This window comes from Boleophthalmus pectinirostris, unplaced genomic scaffold (assembly GCF_026225935.1).
Source record: "Boleophthalmus pectinirostris isolate CB_2022bp ecotype Guang Dong unplaced genomic scaffold, ASM2622593v1 HiC_scaffold_13, whole genome shotgun sequence".
Taxonomy (NCBI): Eukaryota; Metazoa; Chordata; class Actinopteri; order Gobiiformes; family Gobiidae; genus Boleophthalmus; species Boleophthalmus pectinirostris.
The window spans coordinates 9681861-9704770 of record NW_026571036.1 but is presented as its reverse complement, the minus strand read 5'-3'; the positions used below and the strand labels follow the sequence as shown (position 1 = coordinate 9704770).

General features: G+C 38.7%; 1 protein-coding gene across 1 annotated transcript; it reads left to right on the top strand.

Annotated features, from left to right (window-relative positions):
• Window positions 1-21097, top strand: slc35b2 (solute carrier family 35 member B2). Its single transcript, XM_020929333.2, is given in 6 exon segments — window positions 1-87; window positions 165-284; window positions 8495-8685; window positions 13676-13836; window positions 17104-17439; window positions 17441-21097. Coding segments are annotated over 5 exon segments (1305 nt in total). The 5' UTR covers window positions 1-87; window positions 165-264; the 3' UTR covers window positions 18038-21097.
• The last annotated feature ends 1813 nt before the right edge of the window (window positions 21098-22910 follow it).

The following is a 22910-nucleotide window of genomic DNA, read 5'->3' as shown; positions in this document are numbered from 1 at the left end:
GGGACGGTAGCGGAGGGGGCCTGGCTGGGCTGACGGGGCTTCCGGTACACGGCGAACACATCGGCTTTTGAGAGGACAACTCCGCTGGTACAGACACGGGGAGCGGCTTTTCCCCTAACACACATTTATTTGCATTTATTTAACCTTTTTGGAGCTGGTTTTAGGGTCGGCTTCATGCGCCATCGGAGCGGTACCGGAGGCGGCGGGTACTGATCGTTCGGCCGGGTGTCACAGCAGCCAGTGTGGGGCCAAACTGACGGGAAAATGCGGTCGATTTCGTGGAGGTACAGTGTCCAAAATGCTCATATTAACAACATTACAGACATTTAAACGTGAATACGAGACTGGCATAGTTTTTTATGTCCGGGTTGTAGCGCGTTTGGACATCAGTAACGCGACGTCTCCAAACTGGAACAATGTCAGCAGCTAAAAAATAAAAATTGTAATGCTTTAAACAATGCAACAACAGTCAGACCTAATTTTACATCATACCAGACCATACCTCATGTTTACAGCTGTTTATATTTTGTTTATTTGAGGTTTAGGTCCAATATTACGCACAATTATCTCTTGTGAGTCTTGTCTCTCTTGTGTAATGTGCCAGGTTATAATGTTGTTTCTTCATCAAAACAAAACTAATTCTGTGTTTTGTTTCATTCACACATGTTTGAGTAGTCCTGGTTTATTATTCTGTGTACATCTCCAAAGCTCGAAATGCTCTCTTCCACCTTGTGATGTCATGAAGTGGTAGTTTTCAAGTCATCTCCTTAGCTTCTTTTACAGTAGGAGTTTTCTGTAGAGATTGGCAATTCCAGGGCTGAAAATATCCAAATGATTCTAGTGAAGATGCGTGGAGTTTAAAAACACAAAAAAGTACTTCCTGTATTGTCACGTGACATCACAAAGTGGTACAAAGTGTTTTCTGTTTGAGAGAAGAACTCATACGCCTAAATACGCAGCGTTACAAATGTGAATGAAACAAAACACAAAGAAAATATGATAATACTTTGGCGTTTACGTCCAGGTAATGTACAAAATGATTCAGTAACTTTTCTGCTTGCCTCCATGGAGATATTATTGCTTTGTTTTGAGTGTTACGTAACTTCTCTATCATTTACCCAAGCTATTCAACTTCAGGTGATGCTTTTAGAGCTAAAAATACCATGAACACAAAAACAGTAGATGGTTACGAAATCAAACGACCAAGTAACATTATTTAAGGTTTGTAGAAGAATGTGACCTTGCAAAAAAGAAGAAAAAAAAGTGATATTGTACAGCGGTTATCAGCATTAAATGTAATACTGGGCCTGCACAATTTGAGAAAGAAAAAGTATTTTGTAGTGTGTTGAAGTATTAGAGGACATTTTGTTCTTTGCAGAGGACATTGTAAATAATTGCTGCTCGCCTTCTCAAATTTCAAATTCGGTTTGGTTTTGTTGTATATTGACATAATATGCGGCCAACTTGAAGGTGCACCGTATAACTTTTTGACTCGGGGTTCGTCACCGTCTTGTTTCTATGCGTCTATGTTCCAAAGCGTGACATTAAACAGCTTTAACTTACATTTATTCAATTACAGGTGGTTTTATCGCTCAAAAATACCTATAAAAACATCATTCTGACTGTGAGATCTGAGCTGTAACTTAGTCTGGTTTGGTCTCCGTGAAAGGATTAATATCATACTGTGAAACATTCCAGACAAAGCAGTAACATCTCCAAAGAGAAAAGCGTTTGACAGACCCTCCGCTGGAAAAGTTACACGATGTACCTTTAAAGGAGCTGTATGTATCATGTGAAAAAAGACTTCCTTAAATCACAACTGAGCCTGTATTGCCAGTACTTTAAACAGCAGGTAAACACATACGCATTTTTCTCATTCTCAGTATAGGGACAGAACTCATGTGAAAGCTCAGAACCTACAGAATTCCCTCCCTGAGCTGCGGAGGCTGCACTAGCACTGATTCATGATTGGCTGCAGGAGCTGGGGTTTAGGTAGTGAGCTTTCAGATCAGAGAGAAACATTTTAGGTTTAGGATTGAAAGTGGAAACCCAAGTGAGAGTCTCATTTTGCTTTCTGAACCAAAACAAATTATAACATAAATAAATGAGACTTGGGATTTGTAAATTAATCTTCTTATTTGGCTATCGATTATTCCTAACTGTTCCAATTTGTGTATATTCTTTGTTCAGCTTTTGTGTGTAAAATGACAATTAATACACTTTACTTTATGAATTTAATTTGAAGTACTTTCTCCGGACAACTCCCAGACTTGTCAGGTGGGGCGACTGGATATTCTGCCCTGTTCTAAGTTGCTGAGTTTAGCCGTGAGTTTTGTACAATGAGGGCAGTGTACTAGGCCTTCCTCTGGCCCCAGGCTCGAGGCCCTGAAACCACATACGGACTCAGTGCCACGACGGCAAAGATAGAAGAAGCACACCTTTTCACAAACACGGATGGTCCGGTTTCAACGCCAGCAAAGCTTTAGCGTCTTTGTTATCTGTGAGAGAATCTTAAAACATGCTAAACAGGTTGGAGAGGGTGTGTGAAAGTGCATCATTTTAGACATCCTTTTGTGTGCTTAGTGATGTAGAATTAATCATGTTTTCCAAATGATTACGATTATTTAAGTTACAAGTGTACAAATATCAATGGAACTGTTGGATATTACGTTTTATGTAAATCAGTCAATCAAACTTTATTTGTATAACAAGCTTCACAAGCAACAGAAAAATGACAATAATTAAAAACAACAGCAACTCCACCCCAGTGTTTCATTCATATGTACAACAATTTAAACAGAAACATAAAACATAAACATAAAACATAAACTTAAAGCTCCTAAAGGTTAGGGTAAAAATTAAAATGGAGAGCTAAAATCAGATGAAGTAAAATAGGAATGATAATTTAATTTAAAACAACAGCTACTACAGCTTCTACTGCTGCTACAACTACTACTACAACAACTAACAACTACTACAACAACAACTACTACAGCAACAACTACTACACAACAACAACTACTACAACAACAACTATTACAACTACTACAACAACAACTACTACTACAACAACAACTGTTACAACTACTACAACAACTACAACTACGACAACTACTACAACAACTACTACAACAACAACTACTACTACTACAACTACTACAACAACAACAACTACTACTACAACTACTACAACAACAACTATTACAACTACTACAACAACTACTACTACTACAACTACTACAACAACTACTACTACAACTACTACAACTACTACAACTACTACAACTACTACTACAACTACTACTACTACTACAACAACAACTATTACAACAACTGTTACAACTACAACAACTGTTACAACTACTACAACTACTACAACAACTACTACAACAACTACTACAACAACTACAACTACTACAACAACTACTACAACTACAACAATACACTACTACAACTACTACAACAACAACTACTACTACTACAACTACTACTACACTACTACAACACAACTACTACAACTACTACAACAACTATTACAACTACTACAACAACTATTACAACTACTACAACAACTACTACTACACAACTACACAACTAAACTATTACAACTACTACTACAACTACTACAACAACTACTACTACTACTACAACTATTACTACTACAACTACTACAACAACTACTACTACTACAACTACTACTACTACTACAACTACTACAACAACAACTACTACTACAACAACTACAACAACTACTACAACAACTACAACAACTACTACAACAACTACAACAACTACAACAACTACAACAACACTACAACAACAACTACTACTACAACAACAGCTACAACTACAAACAACTACAACAACAGCTACAACAACTACTACACAACAGCTACAACAACAACTACTACTACAACAACAGCTACAACAACAACACTACTACTACAAACAACTACTACTACTACAACTACTACTACTACTACAACAACTACTACTACTACAACAACAACTACTACTACAACAACAACTACAACAACAACTACTACACAACAACAACTACTACTACAACAACAACTACTACAACTACTAACAACAACTACTACTACAACAACAACTACTACAACAACAACTACTACTACTACAACAACTACACTACAACAACAACAACTACTACAACAACAACTACTACAACAACTACTACTACAACAACTACTACTACTACAACAACTACTACTACAACTACTACTACTACAACTACTACTACTACAACAACTACTACTACAAACAACTACTACAACAACTACTACTACAACAACTACTACTATTACTACTACAACAATTTTTATTAATTTATTATTTATTTTTTTTAAACAAGTAAAAGTTTCCATTAAAAGCTAAATTGAAAAGATATGATTTGAGTTTACTTTTAAAAATATGAACACTCGCAGCGGTCCTCAGGTAGACTGTTCCACAAACGACGTTGGCAATATACTGCAGGTATTACTGTAAAATACATCAGGTAAATGTTTCAAATATGAAATAATAATTGTAATAGAAGCATTTTAATGTATAAAATGTTCTCTGAAGCCAAGCCTGGGTTGTACTTGGATTGGAGACTAGGGATATAACAATCTCCAAATTTCTCGGTGTGATATTTATTGTGATATTTTGTGGAGGTTAACGCAGTTGTGAATATGGGACTTTTTCCTTTTAAAATGTCACAGCAAACCTTTGGTACTGTTATAATACGAAGATAATACAAAGAATTAAGATTTGAAAGTGCTTAATAATGGTTATTTCTTCATGTAGTCTGCATGGAAACAGCAAAGGATCATGGTCTATGTAGTTCCCTCTGCACCACAACAAGGAATTTAAGCAAAGAGACTTGTAATTCGATATATTGTGATGGCCCACGGTATTAAGGTTTTGCATCTACGTCACAAAAGCACGTGACCTGTTGTTTATGCCGCCATATTGGAGGTCAAACTATCTGTCTGGACCAATGTGTAGTATTTGTGTGCGATAAAATAAAAAAACATGCGCTGTGCGTTTTTGTCTTTCGCTGGCATGGAATCTCCCCCTCAATTTCCACTGCCCGGGATAGGTACAGTTCTGATTTTGACCCCCATTCTACTTCCCCTGGCTGTTATCGACGATGTTATGGCTCAGTGATCCACAAACCTGTCACACATCCCGCTACAAAATATTCATAACCCTCTAAACCCTTGTAACTTTTCAGTTCTTGGTTGGTGTAGGATGATTAAGTAGTTATAAATATCTGGATATTGGAGGTTGGGCACAGAGCGAGCGTCAGAATTAGGGATCTATTCCACAACCCAGGAGGATGACTTTAGCATTATATCTTTCTAATGACGGCTAATCTAACGTGCTGGCAGTTTCGGACAGTTTTATGTTGTTTGTGCTCTTTAAAGTAACCATGATTATATTGTAGTAACTGAATAACACGTTCCAGATCATCCCCAACCTTGACTTCCAGTGTGGCTGCCAAAACATTACGTCATGTGACTGCAAATCTTTAATTATTGTATTATTGTATTATTATATAGTGAAACTTTTGACGATACAGTATTACGATATTTCTGTTATTGTTACATTCCTATAGGAGACCGCTAGGAATATCAAATGCCACAGTGGAGCAGCAGTGGTACGAACTGGTGTTATGTCTGTCTGTTGTTGTTAGGCAAGACACTTCACTTGTCTAGTATGAATGTGGTGGCCCGATGACGCTGTTTTGCAGCTTTGCTTTAATCAGTCAGCCCCAGGGCAGCTGCGGTTAAGATACTTTCTTACCATCACAGAATGTGGTCCGCATGAATATTGCATGAAATTGTTAAGTGACTTACGTCTAAGCATCTGAAAAAGCGCTATATAAGACTAATGAAATATTATTGGGTCAGTCCATATGAAATCAGCCGCCCTCCCCAATGAGCCGTCTCAGATTTGGCTGAAAAAAAAAAAAAGACCAAATGTAAGAATCTCAAATTTTAGCTCAATCCATTGAGTTGTTCCTGAGTTATGGCCCATTGAAATTTTGGGGCCATGCTCACAGTTTCGGAAGCCTTAATGTATAAGCATGTTTGAGAGACCATAGCTTCCAAAAAATAGAGCTAGGAAGCTGAAAATTTGTATTATTGTGGATTCTTGGTCTGAATCTGAATCTGTTGTCAAATATTGTGTATCTTGGGGGGGGGGCGCTGTGGGCCCTCAAAGTCTCACATTTGGTTTTCAATTTTTTTTTTTCAATTTTTGAGGTCCAAGATATATTTACTCCAAGCAGATTTTACAAACCAACTGCTGAACCTAAATATTTGAGAGAATGACCATTTCTGACAACAATCTCACACTTTTCTGAGCTTGTGGATGGTGTAGAGCCCCAAATATGGTCACAGACAAAATGTGACCTTTTTGGCCCTTTTTTTGGACACTCGGTTCCCAATATGGGCAAGGGATTGAGCTAAAATTTGAGAGCCTTTCATTTGGTGATTTTAGAAATTTTTTGAAATTTTTTCAGCCAAATCTGAAATGGCTCATAGGGGAGATTCCTTGAAAACAGCTGATTTCATATGGACTGACGGACGGACTATTATTAATCTATAGTCCAAAAAAGTAAACCTCAGTGCTTTTATGTGTCCACTTAAAATGATATAAACAATATTTTACTTTTAAACACATCAGATATTTGAGTTCAATCTCAAGTATAGGTCTGTATTTTGTAAATCTGACCACCGGATTAAACAAAAGACATAATACTTTAAATGTTACTTCTCTGTGTACTCTGCGGACTTTAGTGAAACGGCTATTTAAAAAGTCATTGTCCAAGATATTGTTTTTCCTTATACTATTTTTATCTAGGGGAGTGAATGTAGAACAAAAGAGATTACAAAAACATGCATGAATCACTGTAAGTACAACATTGAGTAAGTTAATGATGTGGGGAACCATTATAACATTGGTCAAAAGTCTTAAAAGTCAATTTTTCATAGTAAGTCTTCTTTTTAAAATCAATATTTAGACATCCTTTTGTTTTTCATCTGTTGGCTTGGAACAGACGTCACTGATTTTGTAAAATTTAACTTCAGATTTTGTAAAATTTCAGTGTTATTGAATCTTCGTGTATGTTGTTATGTGGTCTGTTTTATCTTACTTCTGTCTTGTCTGTGGCAGTCAACTCTGTCCAGATTGTGAAGGTCTTTGTTGTGAAGTGTAGTGAACAAACCAGTCTAGGATTCCCACATTGTCTGGACTGTTGTGTAAATAGCCTTCAAAGTGCAAACCATTTTCAGTTCTAAACCAACTATTAGTCTTATCCTTTCAAATAATTTCCCTTGTGGATCAATAAAGTTGTGTCTACGTCTAAAGGGTGGGTGTGCTGTCTCCACTGTTACCGTTTTAAAAAAGGAACTACAATCACTTCTGAACATGGGTTGCCAGTAGAGATCGACCGATATGGACTTTTTCGTGGCTGACACTGATTGTTTAGACTGCAGAGAAACCGTTGGCCGATAAGCTTTGCTGATACTTAACTGATTTTGTAATTGTATAATTAAATTTTTCTACAAACTCACCAACAGCCTAAGTCGAAAAACCTAAGAGAGCAGTTTAGCCATGGTTTGTGCAGTTATCGCTTTGCAAAAGTTCAAATGAAGTAGGCCGCAAGTAGCCTGATTCATCAGACGGTTTCCACAACGTGAAACCAGCCGATGAAGCTCGCAGCATTAGGATTCGTTTGCTTGACGGTAGCCGGGTACTTTTTAAAATTTAACCAATCGCTGCCGTTTGGTTGTGACGTATCTAATGCGCCGCTATCGGGGGTAACTCATATATTAAACATTTCCCAAACCCCGTAGGAAGAAGGGCAATAACGCCTTTCTACTTGATAAAATTAACCAAACATTCTCTTTGTTCCGGCTTTAAATCCTTGACCTCGGGAATCGTTTCCAATGGAATGACTCTTCGCTGATTGACTGGTGCCCAAACTTGCACTTCCGGGGTTCTTGCAAACCGTCTAGTGTATTCCGATTCCTGACTTAGTCTCTGGAGAGAAATTAAACTGAGCAGAGGCACTAAGTAAGTCAAAACAAAGTATCGGCCTCTGCTTGAAATTTAATCCTGAAAAGCTAAAAAGTGCAAATATCAGCCTGATAAATCGACCTCGGCCTATTTCTAGTTGCCAGTGCCTTGCAGACTTCATTCTCAGTTTATGTACAGACCAGGCCTCGTGAAAGCTCAGAACCTCCAGAATTCCCTCACTAAGCTGCAAAGGCTGCACTAGCACTGATTCATTACTGGCTGAAGATGCTGGGGTTTAGGTAGTGAGGATACAGATCAGACATCAAATGATAATGTCAACTTGTCCATTATGTTGAATCTTTTTTGAAAGAACCCAAACTCCATGATAATTATTTTAGAATTACAGATGTCTTCCTTGTCCTGTATTTTCCATGTAAGTGACGATGCGTTTGTGGTCCTGTAGGATTTGGCCCGCTCTGGTGCTGCTCCTCTTGCCCCCCGGTGTGGAGTCCCAAGCAGAGGCCTCCTTCCTGAATACGTGGCAGGAGTTTTGGCTCTTCCGGTTCCTGGTCAACGTGCTCGGATACTCCACCATCATCATCCCCGGATACCTGCTCATCCGATACTTCAAACGCTCCAACTATTTAGATACAGGTACGAATACACACATGTACTTTGTTGTGGAAAAGTACTTGGGAAGAGGGAATGTGGTAAGGCCAGTAGATGTGTACAAACACCAAAAAGCCTAAAACCTAAAAGAAAAGACTAGTGTTGTAGTCAAGACCGCACTAATTGAGACCAAGACCTGTCCGAGAACACAGGGTCCCAACCAAGACAAGACCAAGACCTCTGAGGGTCGAGGCCGAGACGAGACCGAGACCTCTGAGGGTCGAGGCCGAGACGAGACCGAGACGAGACCAAGACCTCTGAGGGTCGAGACCGAGACTGAGACCAAGACGAGACCAAGACCTCTGAGGGTCGAGGCCGAGACAAGACCAAGACCTCTGAGGGTCGAGGCCGAGACAAGACCAAGACCTCTGAGGGTCGAGGCCGAGACAAGACCAAGACCTCTGAGGGTCGAGGCCGAGACAAGACCAAGACCTCTGAGGGTCGAGGCCGAGACAAGACCAAGACCTCTGAGGGTCGAGGCCGAGACCAGACCAAGACGAGACCGAGACCTCTGAGGGTCGAGGCCGAGACCAGACCAAGACGAGACCGAGACCTCTGAGGGTCGAGGCCGAGACCAGACCAAGACGAGACCGAGACCTCTGAGGGTCGAGGCCGAGACCAGACAAGACGAGACCGAGACCTCTGAGTGTCGAGACCAAGACGAGACCAAGACCTCTGAGGGTCGAGACCAAGACGGAGACCAAGACGGAGACCAAGACGGAGACCAAGACGGAGACCAAGACGGAGACCAAGACGGAGACCAAGACCTCTGAGGGTTGAGACCGAGACAAGACTGACCACAGCCCATCGAGAGCAAATCAAGACCATCTTTGTCATTTTAAACATTTATTTGTATTTTACAGTTATTCCAGCTCCTTCTGACCCTGGCTCCAATTGACTTACATTAGGATCTTGTCGCCCCTCTCTTTGTACCTGCTGTCATTTTGGTCTTAAAATTTTCATATTAACTCGCTCTACATGATTTTTATTTATTTTTTTGCTAATTTGTCCGTCAAAAAAATCGTATTCATAACATATAGCCTCGCGAGCTTCATTTGAGTAGTGCTGAACGCTATGGGTGACGTCACACACTTAGTCCACTTTTTTTAGTTGAACCATTAGACTGTATAATAAAAGTGGACTATGTGATAGTATAAATCTTTGTTAAAACACCTCTTGAGCAAAGTTCAAGAGGTAAAACACGCTCATTTTAATCATCAAAACAGTGAAAATGTCAAATGTTGTGTGTTGCATAAACAAGTTTCCTTCCTCTAAAGAAGCAACAAAACTGTAGCAATGTAACAAAATAATTTAGTCAAATATACCAAAAAATACAATATATCAATACAGCAAACCAAAATATTTCAATATTTTTGCACACCCGTAGACACAATGGAGGGCGTGTGGACCAGAGTGATCCATCTGTATAAAAAAAAAAAAAAAAGAGAGAGATGTCATTGTGGATTTAAGACTAGTTTATGAGGTCATTCCTTGGATTGTCCACGTGTAAAAACAAAATGGCAGGTGTAATATATTCTGCCAGCATGAGTATAACTATGGTAGATTTATTGCTTTTGAAAGAAATAACTAAATTGAAAAAATGCAATCCAATTAGTCTGGGTCTACAATCTGGCAGTAATAATCTTGCATCCTTTCAATTGACAATAATTCTTTAGTAAGTTATTTGTCACCTCAGGATCTCCTAAAAAACATGTGCTTGTTATTTCACTTCAGCGGTGATCCAGCGAGCGCTCCAACTACATCTATTTTTGTGACAATAATTGTGTGTTTGAATACAGTCACAGCTAGAGGCTCGGTAAACAATACTGTCTGGATTCCTCATCGTTGGTGTCACTGTTTCCTGCAACTACTTTTTGCTGAGTTGTGCGAAAATTAATGCATATTTAAAGATAAGAAGTCAACAGGAAGTTTCAAGTTGAACGTGATAAAAATTCAATTCAAGTTGATTTATGTTGCACATGTAAAACAACTTCAGCTGACCAAAGTGTTTCACATAAACAGTTACATATACAGTACTTATATACAGAAATACAGATGTGAAAACTACAATAAAACACCAACATAACCTGACTCACTCGTACTATACGTCAGAGAGAAGAGGTGAGTTTTCAATCTAGTCTTAAACTTCGTTACAGACTGAGAGGATCTGACAGGAAGAGGAAAGTTGTTCACAGAAAATGAGAAAATGCTCTGTCACTTCTCGTCTTGAGCCGAGTTTTGGGTACAACAATCATTTGTTCATTCGTTTTTCAAAATAAAACCAAAAATTTGAAAATGAAAAAACAATACTTTACTTCATTATTTGTCTCCAAAACCGAAATGAAAAACGGATAATGATTTGTTTTTTCAGTTTTCGATTTTGTGTTTAAATGAATAATGGCCGTTTCCCGTTTTCGTGTTTTAAACTGCGATGCCGAACTGAACCAGGACTGAACCAGGTCTAAAACTGGACTAAAACTGGACTAAAACTGGACTAAAACTGGACTGAAACTGGACTAAAACTGGACTAAAACTGGACTAAAACTGGACTAAAACTGGACTGGACCAGGACTGAACCAAGACTGAACCAGGACTAAACTGGTCTCAGTCCTGATCATCCAACAGTCTACACGGGTGCACCTCAAGGCCCCTCCCGACACTCCTGTTTTAGTCCTGGTTGAGTCCTGTTTTAGTCCTGGTTGAGTCCTGTTTTAGTCCTGGTTGAGTCCTGTTTTAGTCCTGGTTGAGTCCTGTTTTAGTCCTGGTTGAGTCCTGTTTTAGTCCTGGTTGAGTCCTGTTTTAGTCCCGGTTGAGTCCTGTTTGAGTCCTGTTTTAGTCCTGGTTGAGTCCTGTTGTCCTGTTTTAGTCCCGGTTGAGTCCTGTTTTAGTCCCTGGTTGAGTCCTGTTTTAGTCCTGGTGAGTCCCGTTTTAGTCCTGGTTGAGTCCCGTTTTAGTCCTGGTTGAGTCCCGTTTTAGTCCTCGTTCAGTCCTGTTTTAGTCCTCGTTCAGTCCTGTTTTAGTCCTCGTTCAGTCCTGTTTTAGTCCTCGTTCAGTCCTGTTTTAGTCCTCGTTCAGTCCTGTTTTCCTATTTCATTATTCATTTTTTTTCCATCATTCATTTAAACACAAAATTGAAAACTGAACGAATCGTTATCTGTTTTTCATTTTGGTTTTGGAGACAAATAATGAAGAAAATAGTATTTATTTATTTTTCTTATTTTTGGTTTTATTTTGAAAAACGAATGAACAAACGATACACGGATTTACGACCAACAGGAGCTGGTCAGCTGATCTCAGGGCTCTGGGTGGAGAACAGGACTGCAGTAACTCCCTCAAATAGACCGGACTAGACCCAACCCAAAAAATACACAATTAAAATGAATCCTTCAGCGGAGGACACGTCTGTGTTTAGAAAGAGAGATACTTGTGTCTCAATGCTAATTTTGAGGCATAACAAAAATAAAATAAAATAAGACCATGTATTTATTTTAATTAATTTGACTTTCAGTTTCTTGAAATGAGTGCGTTGGAGGAGAGGGAGCAAACCAAGAACCATGAGAAAAAACCCAAACACTGTCTTATTTGCAAATTGTGAAATTTATTAGGACATACACTACCAGTCAGAAGTTTTAGAACACCACACTTTTCCATTTTTTTACTGTTTACTGTTGCCCAAAACGTATTCTAAACTTTTGATTCATAGAGAAAAATTCTGAACACCGTCTACAAGAAGATGCTTAGATTAAAGTCATCGTTGAGTCCTTTTGGAGCTAAAGTTTGGAGGGTGTGAATCCAAAATGCTTCCCTTTGTTTAAGTATACGGTCATGGTCCCCTCCTCTGAGTGGAGGGGGGACATGCTCAGTGCCACAGAAACAGAAAGTAATGTTGTGTCTCTGATCATTAAAGTGTACTGCTACAGGATAATCCCGGTCATTCCTTCTGATGGAGATCTTGTGCTCACTTATTCTTTATTTGAGCTTCCTTGTGGTTTACCATTACCAACACCACACTTTTTCCAGTTTTTTACTGTTTACTGTTGACCAAAATGCATTCTCAACTTTTGATTCATAGAGAAAAATCCCAAAAATCACACACAGTCTTACTTGCAAATTGTATGTTCTTGGGCTGCTCCCTCTCCTCCAACGCACCCGTCTCAAGTAATTGATGTGGGAAGTTCTCATTCTTTTTAAACTTTTGATTCATGAAAGTGTCCACCTTTGGCAGATATAACAGCTGAACACACTCGTGGCTCGTTCTTTTTACAATAGAAATCAAATATTCTTCAGAAAGTTCTTCCCAAGTCTGTTGCAGAAGTTCCCATAAATGTGTGGCACTTGTAGGTTTCTTGGCTTTCACTCTTCTGTCCAGTTCATCCCAAACCAGCTCGATGGGGTTTAAATCTGGACACTGTGCTGGACACTCCATGTTTTCAAGTTTACCGTCTTGTTCTTTTTTCCTGAGGCAGTTTGGGCAGAGCTTGTGTGGACTTGTGTTTTGTTATTTTATCTTTTTTTTTTAACCTCTGTCTGCTCAGTACTTAGCTTTGTACCATTTCACGCTCTTGCACGACTTGAATTGCAATAAATAACTGGAAAAATGAGGGTGTTCTAAAACTTTTGATCGATAGTATAGGACATTTTCTCTGTGTTCTTGAGCTTTAAGACACTAAAAATGATTTCACCTTCGTTATTTGTGCTGACAGATAATTAGGAAGTTGCCAGTCCTAGTAATTACAGAGATATTAATCATAAACCAGAGTGGAAAATCTGCGACAGCAAATTCTACCCAAGAACTCTGACCTGTCCCCTCTCGGGAACAATGTGGCGCAGTTTCAAATGTCGTAATGTCAAGTGAAGGCAGCTTTCATACTCAAGCACTCAGTCAAATCCTGCTTTATTACCCTGTTAACATTTATCGAGTCTCTCCTCTCCTGCATCGTTAAGACTTATCACCATTTCTACTTTTCTTTTTTAGGCAGCGGACTTTGCTTCCCGGTCATAAAGGCCTGTGTGTTTGGAAACGAAGCCAAGGCGAGTTTGATAGATGACGGCTCCGTCTCGTCTCGCAACGACCCAGACTCGGGCTCGTCCGTCAAGCAGATCATCAAGCTCCTGGTGTGCGCGGCCGGACTCCAGGTAAAATCCGTGCCTCCACCCGCTGCGCACGTCCACCTGCAGCGTGTCGTGTTTGTGCAGGCAAATCCAAACAGTATTTAAATTTAATGATGGGATTATAGGCCCAGCGCGGGGTGGTTACTGCGGTAATAAAGGAGGGGCACCATATTTGACTACGGTTGTGTTAGTAGTTAGAATTTTTATGATTTTGCAAATATTTATTCAGTTTTATGAGCATGCAGAATCCCAAAGAAAAGACCCTAACGATAAGGAAGTCATAATTGAAAGCAGTCCGTTCTATTTAAGGCCACAGAATGTAACATTTTTGCCAAAAATATTAACAATAATTATAATTTTGGTTGTGTTTATTGCACTGAGAAACATGTGTCCTTACTCTGTGAGGGCTCGCATCTCCACAGACCTGACTCTTACTGGAGGTTTACAGATTCTAGTATGTGATGATAGGGACAAGGGGTAGATTTTCCTCTTGATAATGCTGCACTTTGCCTTGAGATATCCAAAAGGTAAATTCACAAATGTTGAACTTGATCAATCCGTGTATCATTCGTTCCTTTTTTTTTTTTTTCAATATAAAACCAAAAATAAGAAACCAAAAAAACTACTATTTTCTTCATTATTTGTCTCCAAAACCAAAATGAAAAAACTGAATGATTTGTTTTTTCAGTTTTTAAACTAAAATAAACCAGGTCCGGGACCAGACTGGAACAGACCAGGACTGAGACCAGGACCGAGACTGGGACCAGACTAGGACCAGACCGTGATTGAGCCTGAGCCTCAGACCGGGACCAGATAGGGACTCAGACCAGGATCAGACTGGGACCAGACCAGGACTAAGACCGGGACTGAGACCGGGACCAGATCGGGACTGAAAACGGTTCAGTCCTGGTTCAGTCTGGCATCACAGTTTAAGTCACGAAAATGGGGAACGTTCTCCATTTTTGGGACTGAGACCGGGACTGAGACCGGGACTGAGACCGGGACTGAGACCGGGACTGAGACCGGGACTGAGACCGGGACTGAGACCGGGACTGAGACCGGGACTGAGAACTCGTTTTCAGTCCCAGTTCAGTCCGGCATCACAGTTTAAGTCACGAAAAGGGGGAACGTTCTCCGTTTTTTCCATTCTTCATTTAAACACACAATCTAAAACTGAAAATACGAATCATTATCTGTTTTATCATTTTGGTTTTGGAGACAAATAATCAAGAAAATTGTTGTTTTTTCGTTTTCTTATTTTTGGTTTTATGTTGACAAACGAATGATACACAGATTTTGATCGATCGATATGAGTGACTCAAAAATTACTAATCCTTCTGTCATATACTGAATGATAAGTTGACATAGTAATTACCATGACAGGCCTACACTTGAAGTAAGTTACTTTCCCCTTAAATCTTTAATCATGCTTATTGGCAAAATTCCAGTCCTCAGAGGCATAAGTGTGTGTGTATGTAAACATCAGACGAGTCCTTAAATGCACTTTGACATAAAGAAACATTTCATCTTATCTGCCAGGAAGGAGGTTCAGATAACAGCGATACATAAAAAGGAGCATACTAATCTTTATATTCTGAGCCAAGGTCATGTTTACTATAAGAAAAAGTAGGTTACGCTGCTTTTTTATTTAAATCTCTAACCCTAAATTTTAAAAAGTCAAATAAAAAATAAGAACAAAATTGGAAAACACTTGTAAGGTTACACTTTAGTCCTACTTACAGTCTAGTCTGGTTTAGTGTTAAAGTTTAGATTTTTATTAAGTTTAATCAGTAAAACACGGGAGTACTGTTTTGAATAGGGCTGGGTATCATTAAGAAGTTGCCGATACGATACATACCTTGATGCATTGGCCACGATGCGATACAGTGCACTTTTGATTTGATACGATATATTTCAAATGAATTCGATACTGTTCAATAAAGAATAACAGCTAAATCATGGCTGTGATACTTAGTCTTTGTGAAACTACTTCTTGTGCAAATTTAATATGAAACAAACATTTTAATCATCAAAACAGTGAATATGTCAAATGTGCTGCATAAATGAGTTTCCTTCCTCTAAACAAGCAACAAAACTGCAGCGCTGTAAGAAAATAATTTAGTAAAATATACCAAAAATTACGCTTGGCGATATATTGATACAGCAGCCCACGATATTGAAATTGTATCATCACATTAAACGATACGATATATCGATATTTTAATATTTTTGCACACCCCTAGTTTTGAAGGTGCACTGTGTAACTTTTCCAGTGAAGCATCTGCCATCAGGTCAAGTTACAAGTCTGATCTGTGGACAGGCGAGTCCACACAAAGCAAAGAATGTATATAATTGAATACTTGCAACATCGTCAAGTTTAATGACATACTAACGTTAAACTTGACTACAGCGAGCTGAATATTTGAATTGAATCATGTGCTTATTCCTCCTTTTTTTTTAAATATACTGTAAATTCACTGTTTCTGCATAAATACATATTTTTACATGAGGAGTTCACGCACATCCCGTTTTAGTTAATGATGTTAATGAGTTTAATCGATCAGCAGGGCGTGTCTTTAGTCAACCAAGAATTTCTTTAATCTACTACAGTCCTAGTACAATATTAAAGCAGTACTGAGTAACATTTTACCTTATTAAACATCATTGTCCTTGACTGTCTTGTTGCCTTGCAACATGGGAGACATCGATCCACAGAGAATACTCCTGAGAAACATGTGATTATATTGCATTCAATAAAAAAGAAAAGAGAGAGGAAAAAAAAAAAACACTTTTGAGGCTATACTCAAATAAAGGTCTTTGAAATTGCACTTTCCACAGTCCTTCAAAGATGCCCTCGTGTTTGAAGAGTAGAATTTTCAAGCAAATTCAAGCCCCCAGAAATCTGTGATAAACCAAAAATACATGTGAAAAAGTCCAGATTCTACAAGTACATTTGCCAAATTTTAACCCTTGAAACTCTGAAGGACCGACCTTAAATAGTTTTTCAGATACAGCGATCTTAAAGTGGCTCCTTGGAAAACTCTGCTCAAAACAGGTCAAGGGGAAGACAAAATATTTTTTTATTACAAAACTATAAAGAGTTGGAAGCTAAAATTTGGGACTTTTCCTATTGTAAAGTGTGTGAACCTCCTAGAATTTTTTCAGTCAGATCTGAGATGGTCGAGCGGGGTCATTGGGAGATTTGTCGTGGAATGACCCGTGTCGTGTAGTTTTCTACCTTCTATCTTGCACCCTCTTTACTAACTCCTCCTCCTCTGTGTCTCCCGCCAGGTGTCCTACCTGACCTGGGGCGTCCTCCAGGAGCGCGTCATGACCCGCTCGTACGGCGGCCAGTCCCCCGAGGACGAAGGCGAGCGCTTCAAGGACTCCCAGTTCTTGGTGTTCATGAACCGCATCCTGGCCCTCACCGTGTCCGGCCTGTGGTGCCTCCTCTTCAAACAGCCTCGTCACGGCGCTCCCATGTACAAGTACTCCTTCGCCTCGCTCTCCAACATCATGAGCAGCTGGTGTCAGTACGAAGCGCTCAAGTTCATCAGCTTCCCCACGCAGGTCCTGGCCAAGGCGTCCAAAGTTATCCCCGTCATGCTCATGGGGAAAATCATATCCAAAAAAGAGCTACGAATACTGGGAATACCTCACCGCCGTGTTGATTTCGCTGGGTGTTAGCATGTTTCTCCTCTCGAGTTCGACCAACAAGCACCCGTCTACGGTTACGACGTTCAGCGGCGTGATCATCCTCGCAGGGTACATCGTTTTCGACAGCTTCACGTCCAACTGGCAGGACAACCTTTTCAAATACAAGATGTCCTCCGTGCAGATGATGTTCGGAGTCAACCTCTTCTCGTGTCTCTTCACCGTGGGATCGTTGCTGGAGCAGGGCGCGTTTTTCGAATCGCTCTCCTTCATGGTGCGACATTCGGAGTTCGCTTTTCACGCCGTTTTGCTGTCCGTGTGCTCGGCTTGCGGTCAGCTTTTTATATTCTACACCATCAACCAGTTCGGGGCGGCGGTGTTTACAATCATCATGACGCTACGCCAAGCCATCGCCATCCTCCTCTCCTGCTTCCTCTACGGACACGCGGTCACGCTCGTCGGGGGATTCGGGATTTTTACGGTTTTCCTGGCGCTGTTTTTACGAGTGTACGCGCGGAGTCGCATGAAGGCCAGCCGCAGATCAGCGCAGCCCATGGCACAAAAAGTGTAAAAAAAAAAGTCAAATAGTAAAAAGTGAACTCAAGCCACGTTTTTGGTGGCTTCTATCCCTCTCGTTTTGTTTTATTTTATTTTGTTACTTATCAGGTGCACTGTGTAACTTCTAAGGCAGAGGGTCTGGTACGGGCTTGTTGTCTCCATGGCGATGTTATCTCTTTACCTGGAATGTTACATGGTAGGGCATTAAACGCATCTCCCTTGCATTTAGTGGAACTTAAAGCAGAATTACAGGTGTTTTTTAGCTCAAAAATACTTCCAAGTTTATTTCCATACTGTGGAATAATCAAGGCAAAACCGTAATGTCCATGGAGACCAGCAGATGGCGGACGCTCCACCAGAAAGGTTACACAGTGCAGCTTTAACAGTACAAAAAAAGGGATTTTACGGTACTGGAATAGGTCAACGTGCTTTCTTAAGGAGGAGTTTGAGTGCCTGAAAGTTAAATGCTTCGAACATTGTTTATTTACATTTACATTTACATATTTTAATTTAATTGCGTACTTTTCACATCGGTTTGGCCTATTACTAATGGTCGGTCATTCACACAAGCGACATGTTTCAGTTCAATCGTCTAAATGGACTTGGAGAGACATATTATGTTAAAATGATTAACTTTTATTGCTTTGAATGGTCATAAACTAATTTAACTATTAGTAATTTATGTGTTACTACATTTACACAGATTACCCCTGTGTTCAAGTCCACATGCCGGACGATACAGACCTTTTTCACGTCGGCTGGAAGTGTCGTGATGTAGGGTAAACGTAAATCAATAAAAGATAAGTAGTAAGTAATTCGTTAATAAGTAACTTGTTAACTCAGACTGATTGTACAATTAAAATAAAAAATCTATTTCATGATTTAGATAGTAGCATTTGTGCAGTTTGAATGCTACAGATGTTCAGAGATTACATGTTTCACATTTAAACTGCACAAATCTCTCTGTCTATGCTAATATCTACATCATGAAATTGTTTTTTAATTTTAATTGCAGCATCAGTCTGAGTTAACAAGTTACTTATGTTTTATTCATGACCATAATGTTAGTTTTGCTCAGGAGTAGTTTACTAATGCTCATCGTTGTTCTTCGTTACGTATTCATCTTTCTTACCTTGATAGTTGTGGATAAATTCTTCATGGACAGAATATGTCCTTTGTCAACTTTGTTGAAAATTTGGTGGTGGAGCAGGTTTATGAAGCTGGTGGTAAATATGTGAGACATTTCCACAGATATTTTGACATAGAAAAGCATTAATTGGGCGTTACGTTTACCCGTGAAAAAGTGAAAAAGGTCTATTGTTTACTGACATTATCTTATCATTTCAGAGCTGTTTCTTTGCTTGCGTCATTCTAGTAATGAGTCCAAACTGTTAATTTTTATTTTATTTTTTTTAATTCATTTTTTTACTATTTTAAACTTCTTCACTCACTAAATGTAGAAGAAATCTTTGCACAAGTTTGCATTTTTCACACTACTCAATCATTCAGTTCCAAAATATGAAATTACTTTGTAAAGGTAAAATGTAGATATTTTCAGAATTTAAAAGTATTTAAAAGATGAGAATAAAACATAATATGTCTTCTTCAAATGTCTTATTCTGAAACCCAGAGGCCTTTTAACTTAATGTGAGCTTTATTTTGAAAAGCTACAACACACACTGCTTATTTTAACACTGTTAGTTTAGCATAATTGGGAGTTTCAAAATATTGTTTACATTGTTTTTATCGGAACAGTTTTTTGTTCTGTTTTTAATATATATGTATCCATGCAATATTAATATAAAATTCCAATATTTATGTTTTTACACAAAAGTGCATGTCAATAAATTAACTAAACATATTTTATTAGATCAAATTAAAGGGGCCCATATTATTCTATTTTCTGATCTGTTAAAATACTGAGTTCCGACTCTCACTTCTGACTCTGAGTTGAGACTGAGTTGAGACTGAGTTGAGACTGAGTTGAGACTGAGTTGAGACTGAGTTGAGACTGAGTTGAGACTGAGTTGAGACTGAGTTCAGACTGAGTTCAGACTTGAGTTTTCTGAGTTCAGACAGTTTTACTCAGTTTAGACAGAGTTTTGCTGAGTTTAGACAGAGTTTTGCTGAGTTTAGACAGAGTTTTGCTGAGTTTAGACAGAGTTTTGCTGAGTTTAGACAGAGTTTTGCTGAGTTTAGACAGAGTTTTGCTGAGTTTAGACAGAGTTTTGCTGAGTTTAGACAGAGTTTTGCTAAGTTCAGACCCTGAGTTCAGACCCTGAGTTCAGACTCCGAGTTCTGACAGAGTTTTGCTGAATTCTGACAGAGTTTTCCTGAGTTCAGACTCTGAGTTCAGACTCTGAGTTCAGAGTTTTACTGAGTTCAGAGTTTTACTGAGTTCAGAGTTTTACTGAGTTCAGAGTTTTACTGAGTTCAGAGTTTTACTGAGTTCAGAGTTTTACTGAGTTCAGAGTTTTACTGAGTTTTACTCTCTAACTGAAAACGCTGTCTCACCTTGTGATGTCATGTGGCAATACGCGAAGTACTCCATTGTGTTTTTAAACTCCATACATCTCTACTTATTTAAAGGTAAAAAGTAGCTGTTGAAAGCTCCCACTGCATGACATCACAAGGTGGAACAGAGCGTTTTGAGCTTGAGGAGGTAATAACATTATAACATGGCTTAAAGCTCACAAGAATCCGTTTTGTTTAATATAGGCCCTTTAAAGTAACATTAGTTTATTGAGATGCACATGTTTACATTTACGTTATTATTTTATTTTAACTGTTTGAGTATACTCCTCGTACTGATAGTATTTCATTGTTCGAGTTCTATAGAACCTTCATTTTCATGTTTTATTTGTTTCAGATTTTACTAAACGTTTTACTAAATCCTTGTAAATATAACTTGAAGAAATTCTTTATGGACTTTTATAAGACTCTTCACATGTGAATGTTTGGGAGACGGGGGGACACAGTGCATTAAAAAGATATGAAGTGTGTTCTGAAACTTGTTTTAATATTTTGTCGGAGTTATAATAATAAAACACATTAAAAGTGAATTAAAACATGAGTGTATGCAGATTTTGTGTCTAGTTAAAGGGCTCATATTATGCAATTTTTTGTTGTATCTTATAATGTTTCCTCATCACAAGAAATACAAAGTTAAAACCATAATTACAGACATTTTCGATAGAGATAAATAAGTCTTATGCCATACTCTGGAAGATTATAGCCGAAGGCACATTTCCATTAGCCAGGCTGGTTCCACCTACTGCCTCCGGTCAATTTAATTTGTCTCCAGTGACTAGGTCAGGAATCAAAATACAAAAGACACTTTGCAAGAAGTACAAGTTCGGGCACCAGCCAATCAGCGGAGACCCATACATTATGTATTGGCAACGAGATCGAGGATTTAAAGCTGGAACAAAGAGAATGTTTGTTGAATTTCATCAAGGGGAAAGACGTTATTGTCCTCCTTCCTATGGGATTTGGGAAAAGCTTAATATACCAGTTAGTCCCATTAGCAGCACATTACATACGTCACGACCAAATAGCAGCGATTGGTTAAATTAAAACGTACCCGTCTACCATCGAGTGAACAAATCCTAATGTGAAACCAGCTGATGAATCAGGCTCAGTTAAAGGGCCCATATTACACAATTGTTTAATATATTTTATAATGTTAAACAGACCTGGAGTTGTGTTTTGTTTCATTCACATGTTTATAAACACTTCTTCTCTGAAATAGAAAACGCACTGTTCCACCTTGTGATGTCATGTGGTACATGTGATACATGTAGTCCTCCAGTGTGTTTTTAAACTCCATACACCTTCACTAGAATCATTTGGATAATTTCAGCCTTGAAATTGCCAATTTCTCTGAATTAAAGGTAAAAAGTAGCTATTTCTTATTATTAACTTGAACAGTACTACTTCATGACATCACAAGGTGATGATGAGTGTTCTGATCTTTGGGGATGTAGACAGACTAATAAATAAAACATGTGAATGAAACAAACCACAACTCTAAGTATGTTCTGAGGAGATAACATTATAACATGGCCTATAGCTCCTTTAACAAGAACTGTATTTTTTTGCCAACTTAAAGTCATAGTATGTAACTTTTTTTTTTTTTTTTTTTTTTTAACCTACTTTTACATTGTGGTTGTGTTTATTGGGGTGAAAAACATACTTTTAACTCACCTTTATTTCTAGAGCTACTCAAACAGATAAACAGTGACAAATGCAATGACAGGTACAGGTAAAATATAATACAATACAAATACATGTAAAAAGTCAACCCTCAAACTGAGTTAAAAGCCAAGGGGGGAAAAAAAAGAGTTTTTAGGAGGGCCTTAAAAAGAGGCAGTGAGTCAGTCAGCCCGATGTGCAAACATAAAAAACAGGTCATTCCACACCAAATCTCCAAATGCCCCCACTCGACCATCTCAGATCTGACTGAAAAAATTCTAGAAGGTTCACACACTTTACAATAGGAAAAGTCCAAAATTTTAGCTCCCAACTCCTTATAGTTTTGTCATTAAAAATATTTTGTCAATTCTGCCCTAACCTGTTTTGAGCAGAGTTTTCCGATGAGCCACTTTCAGATCGCTGTATCTGAAAAACTATTTAAGGTCTTCAAATTTTCAAGGGTTAAAATCTGGCAAATGTACTTGTAGAATCTGGACTTTTACACATGTGCTTTTGGTTTATGAAATATGAGGGCATCTTTTGAACCTCTGTCTTTGAAGTTTCAAAGACAGAGGTTTGATATTGAACATACACCTTCCACATGCTGTGTACTTTGTATTTTAAAACTGAGCCTCTGGGATGAACACTCTAGAAGATATTAAGTGTTAAAAATGGGGAAAAAAAAAAAAGTT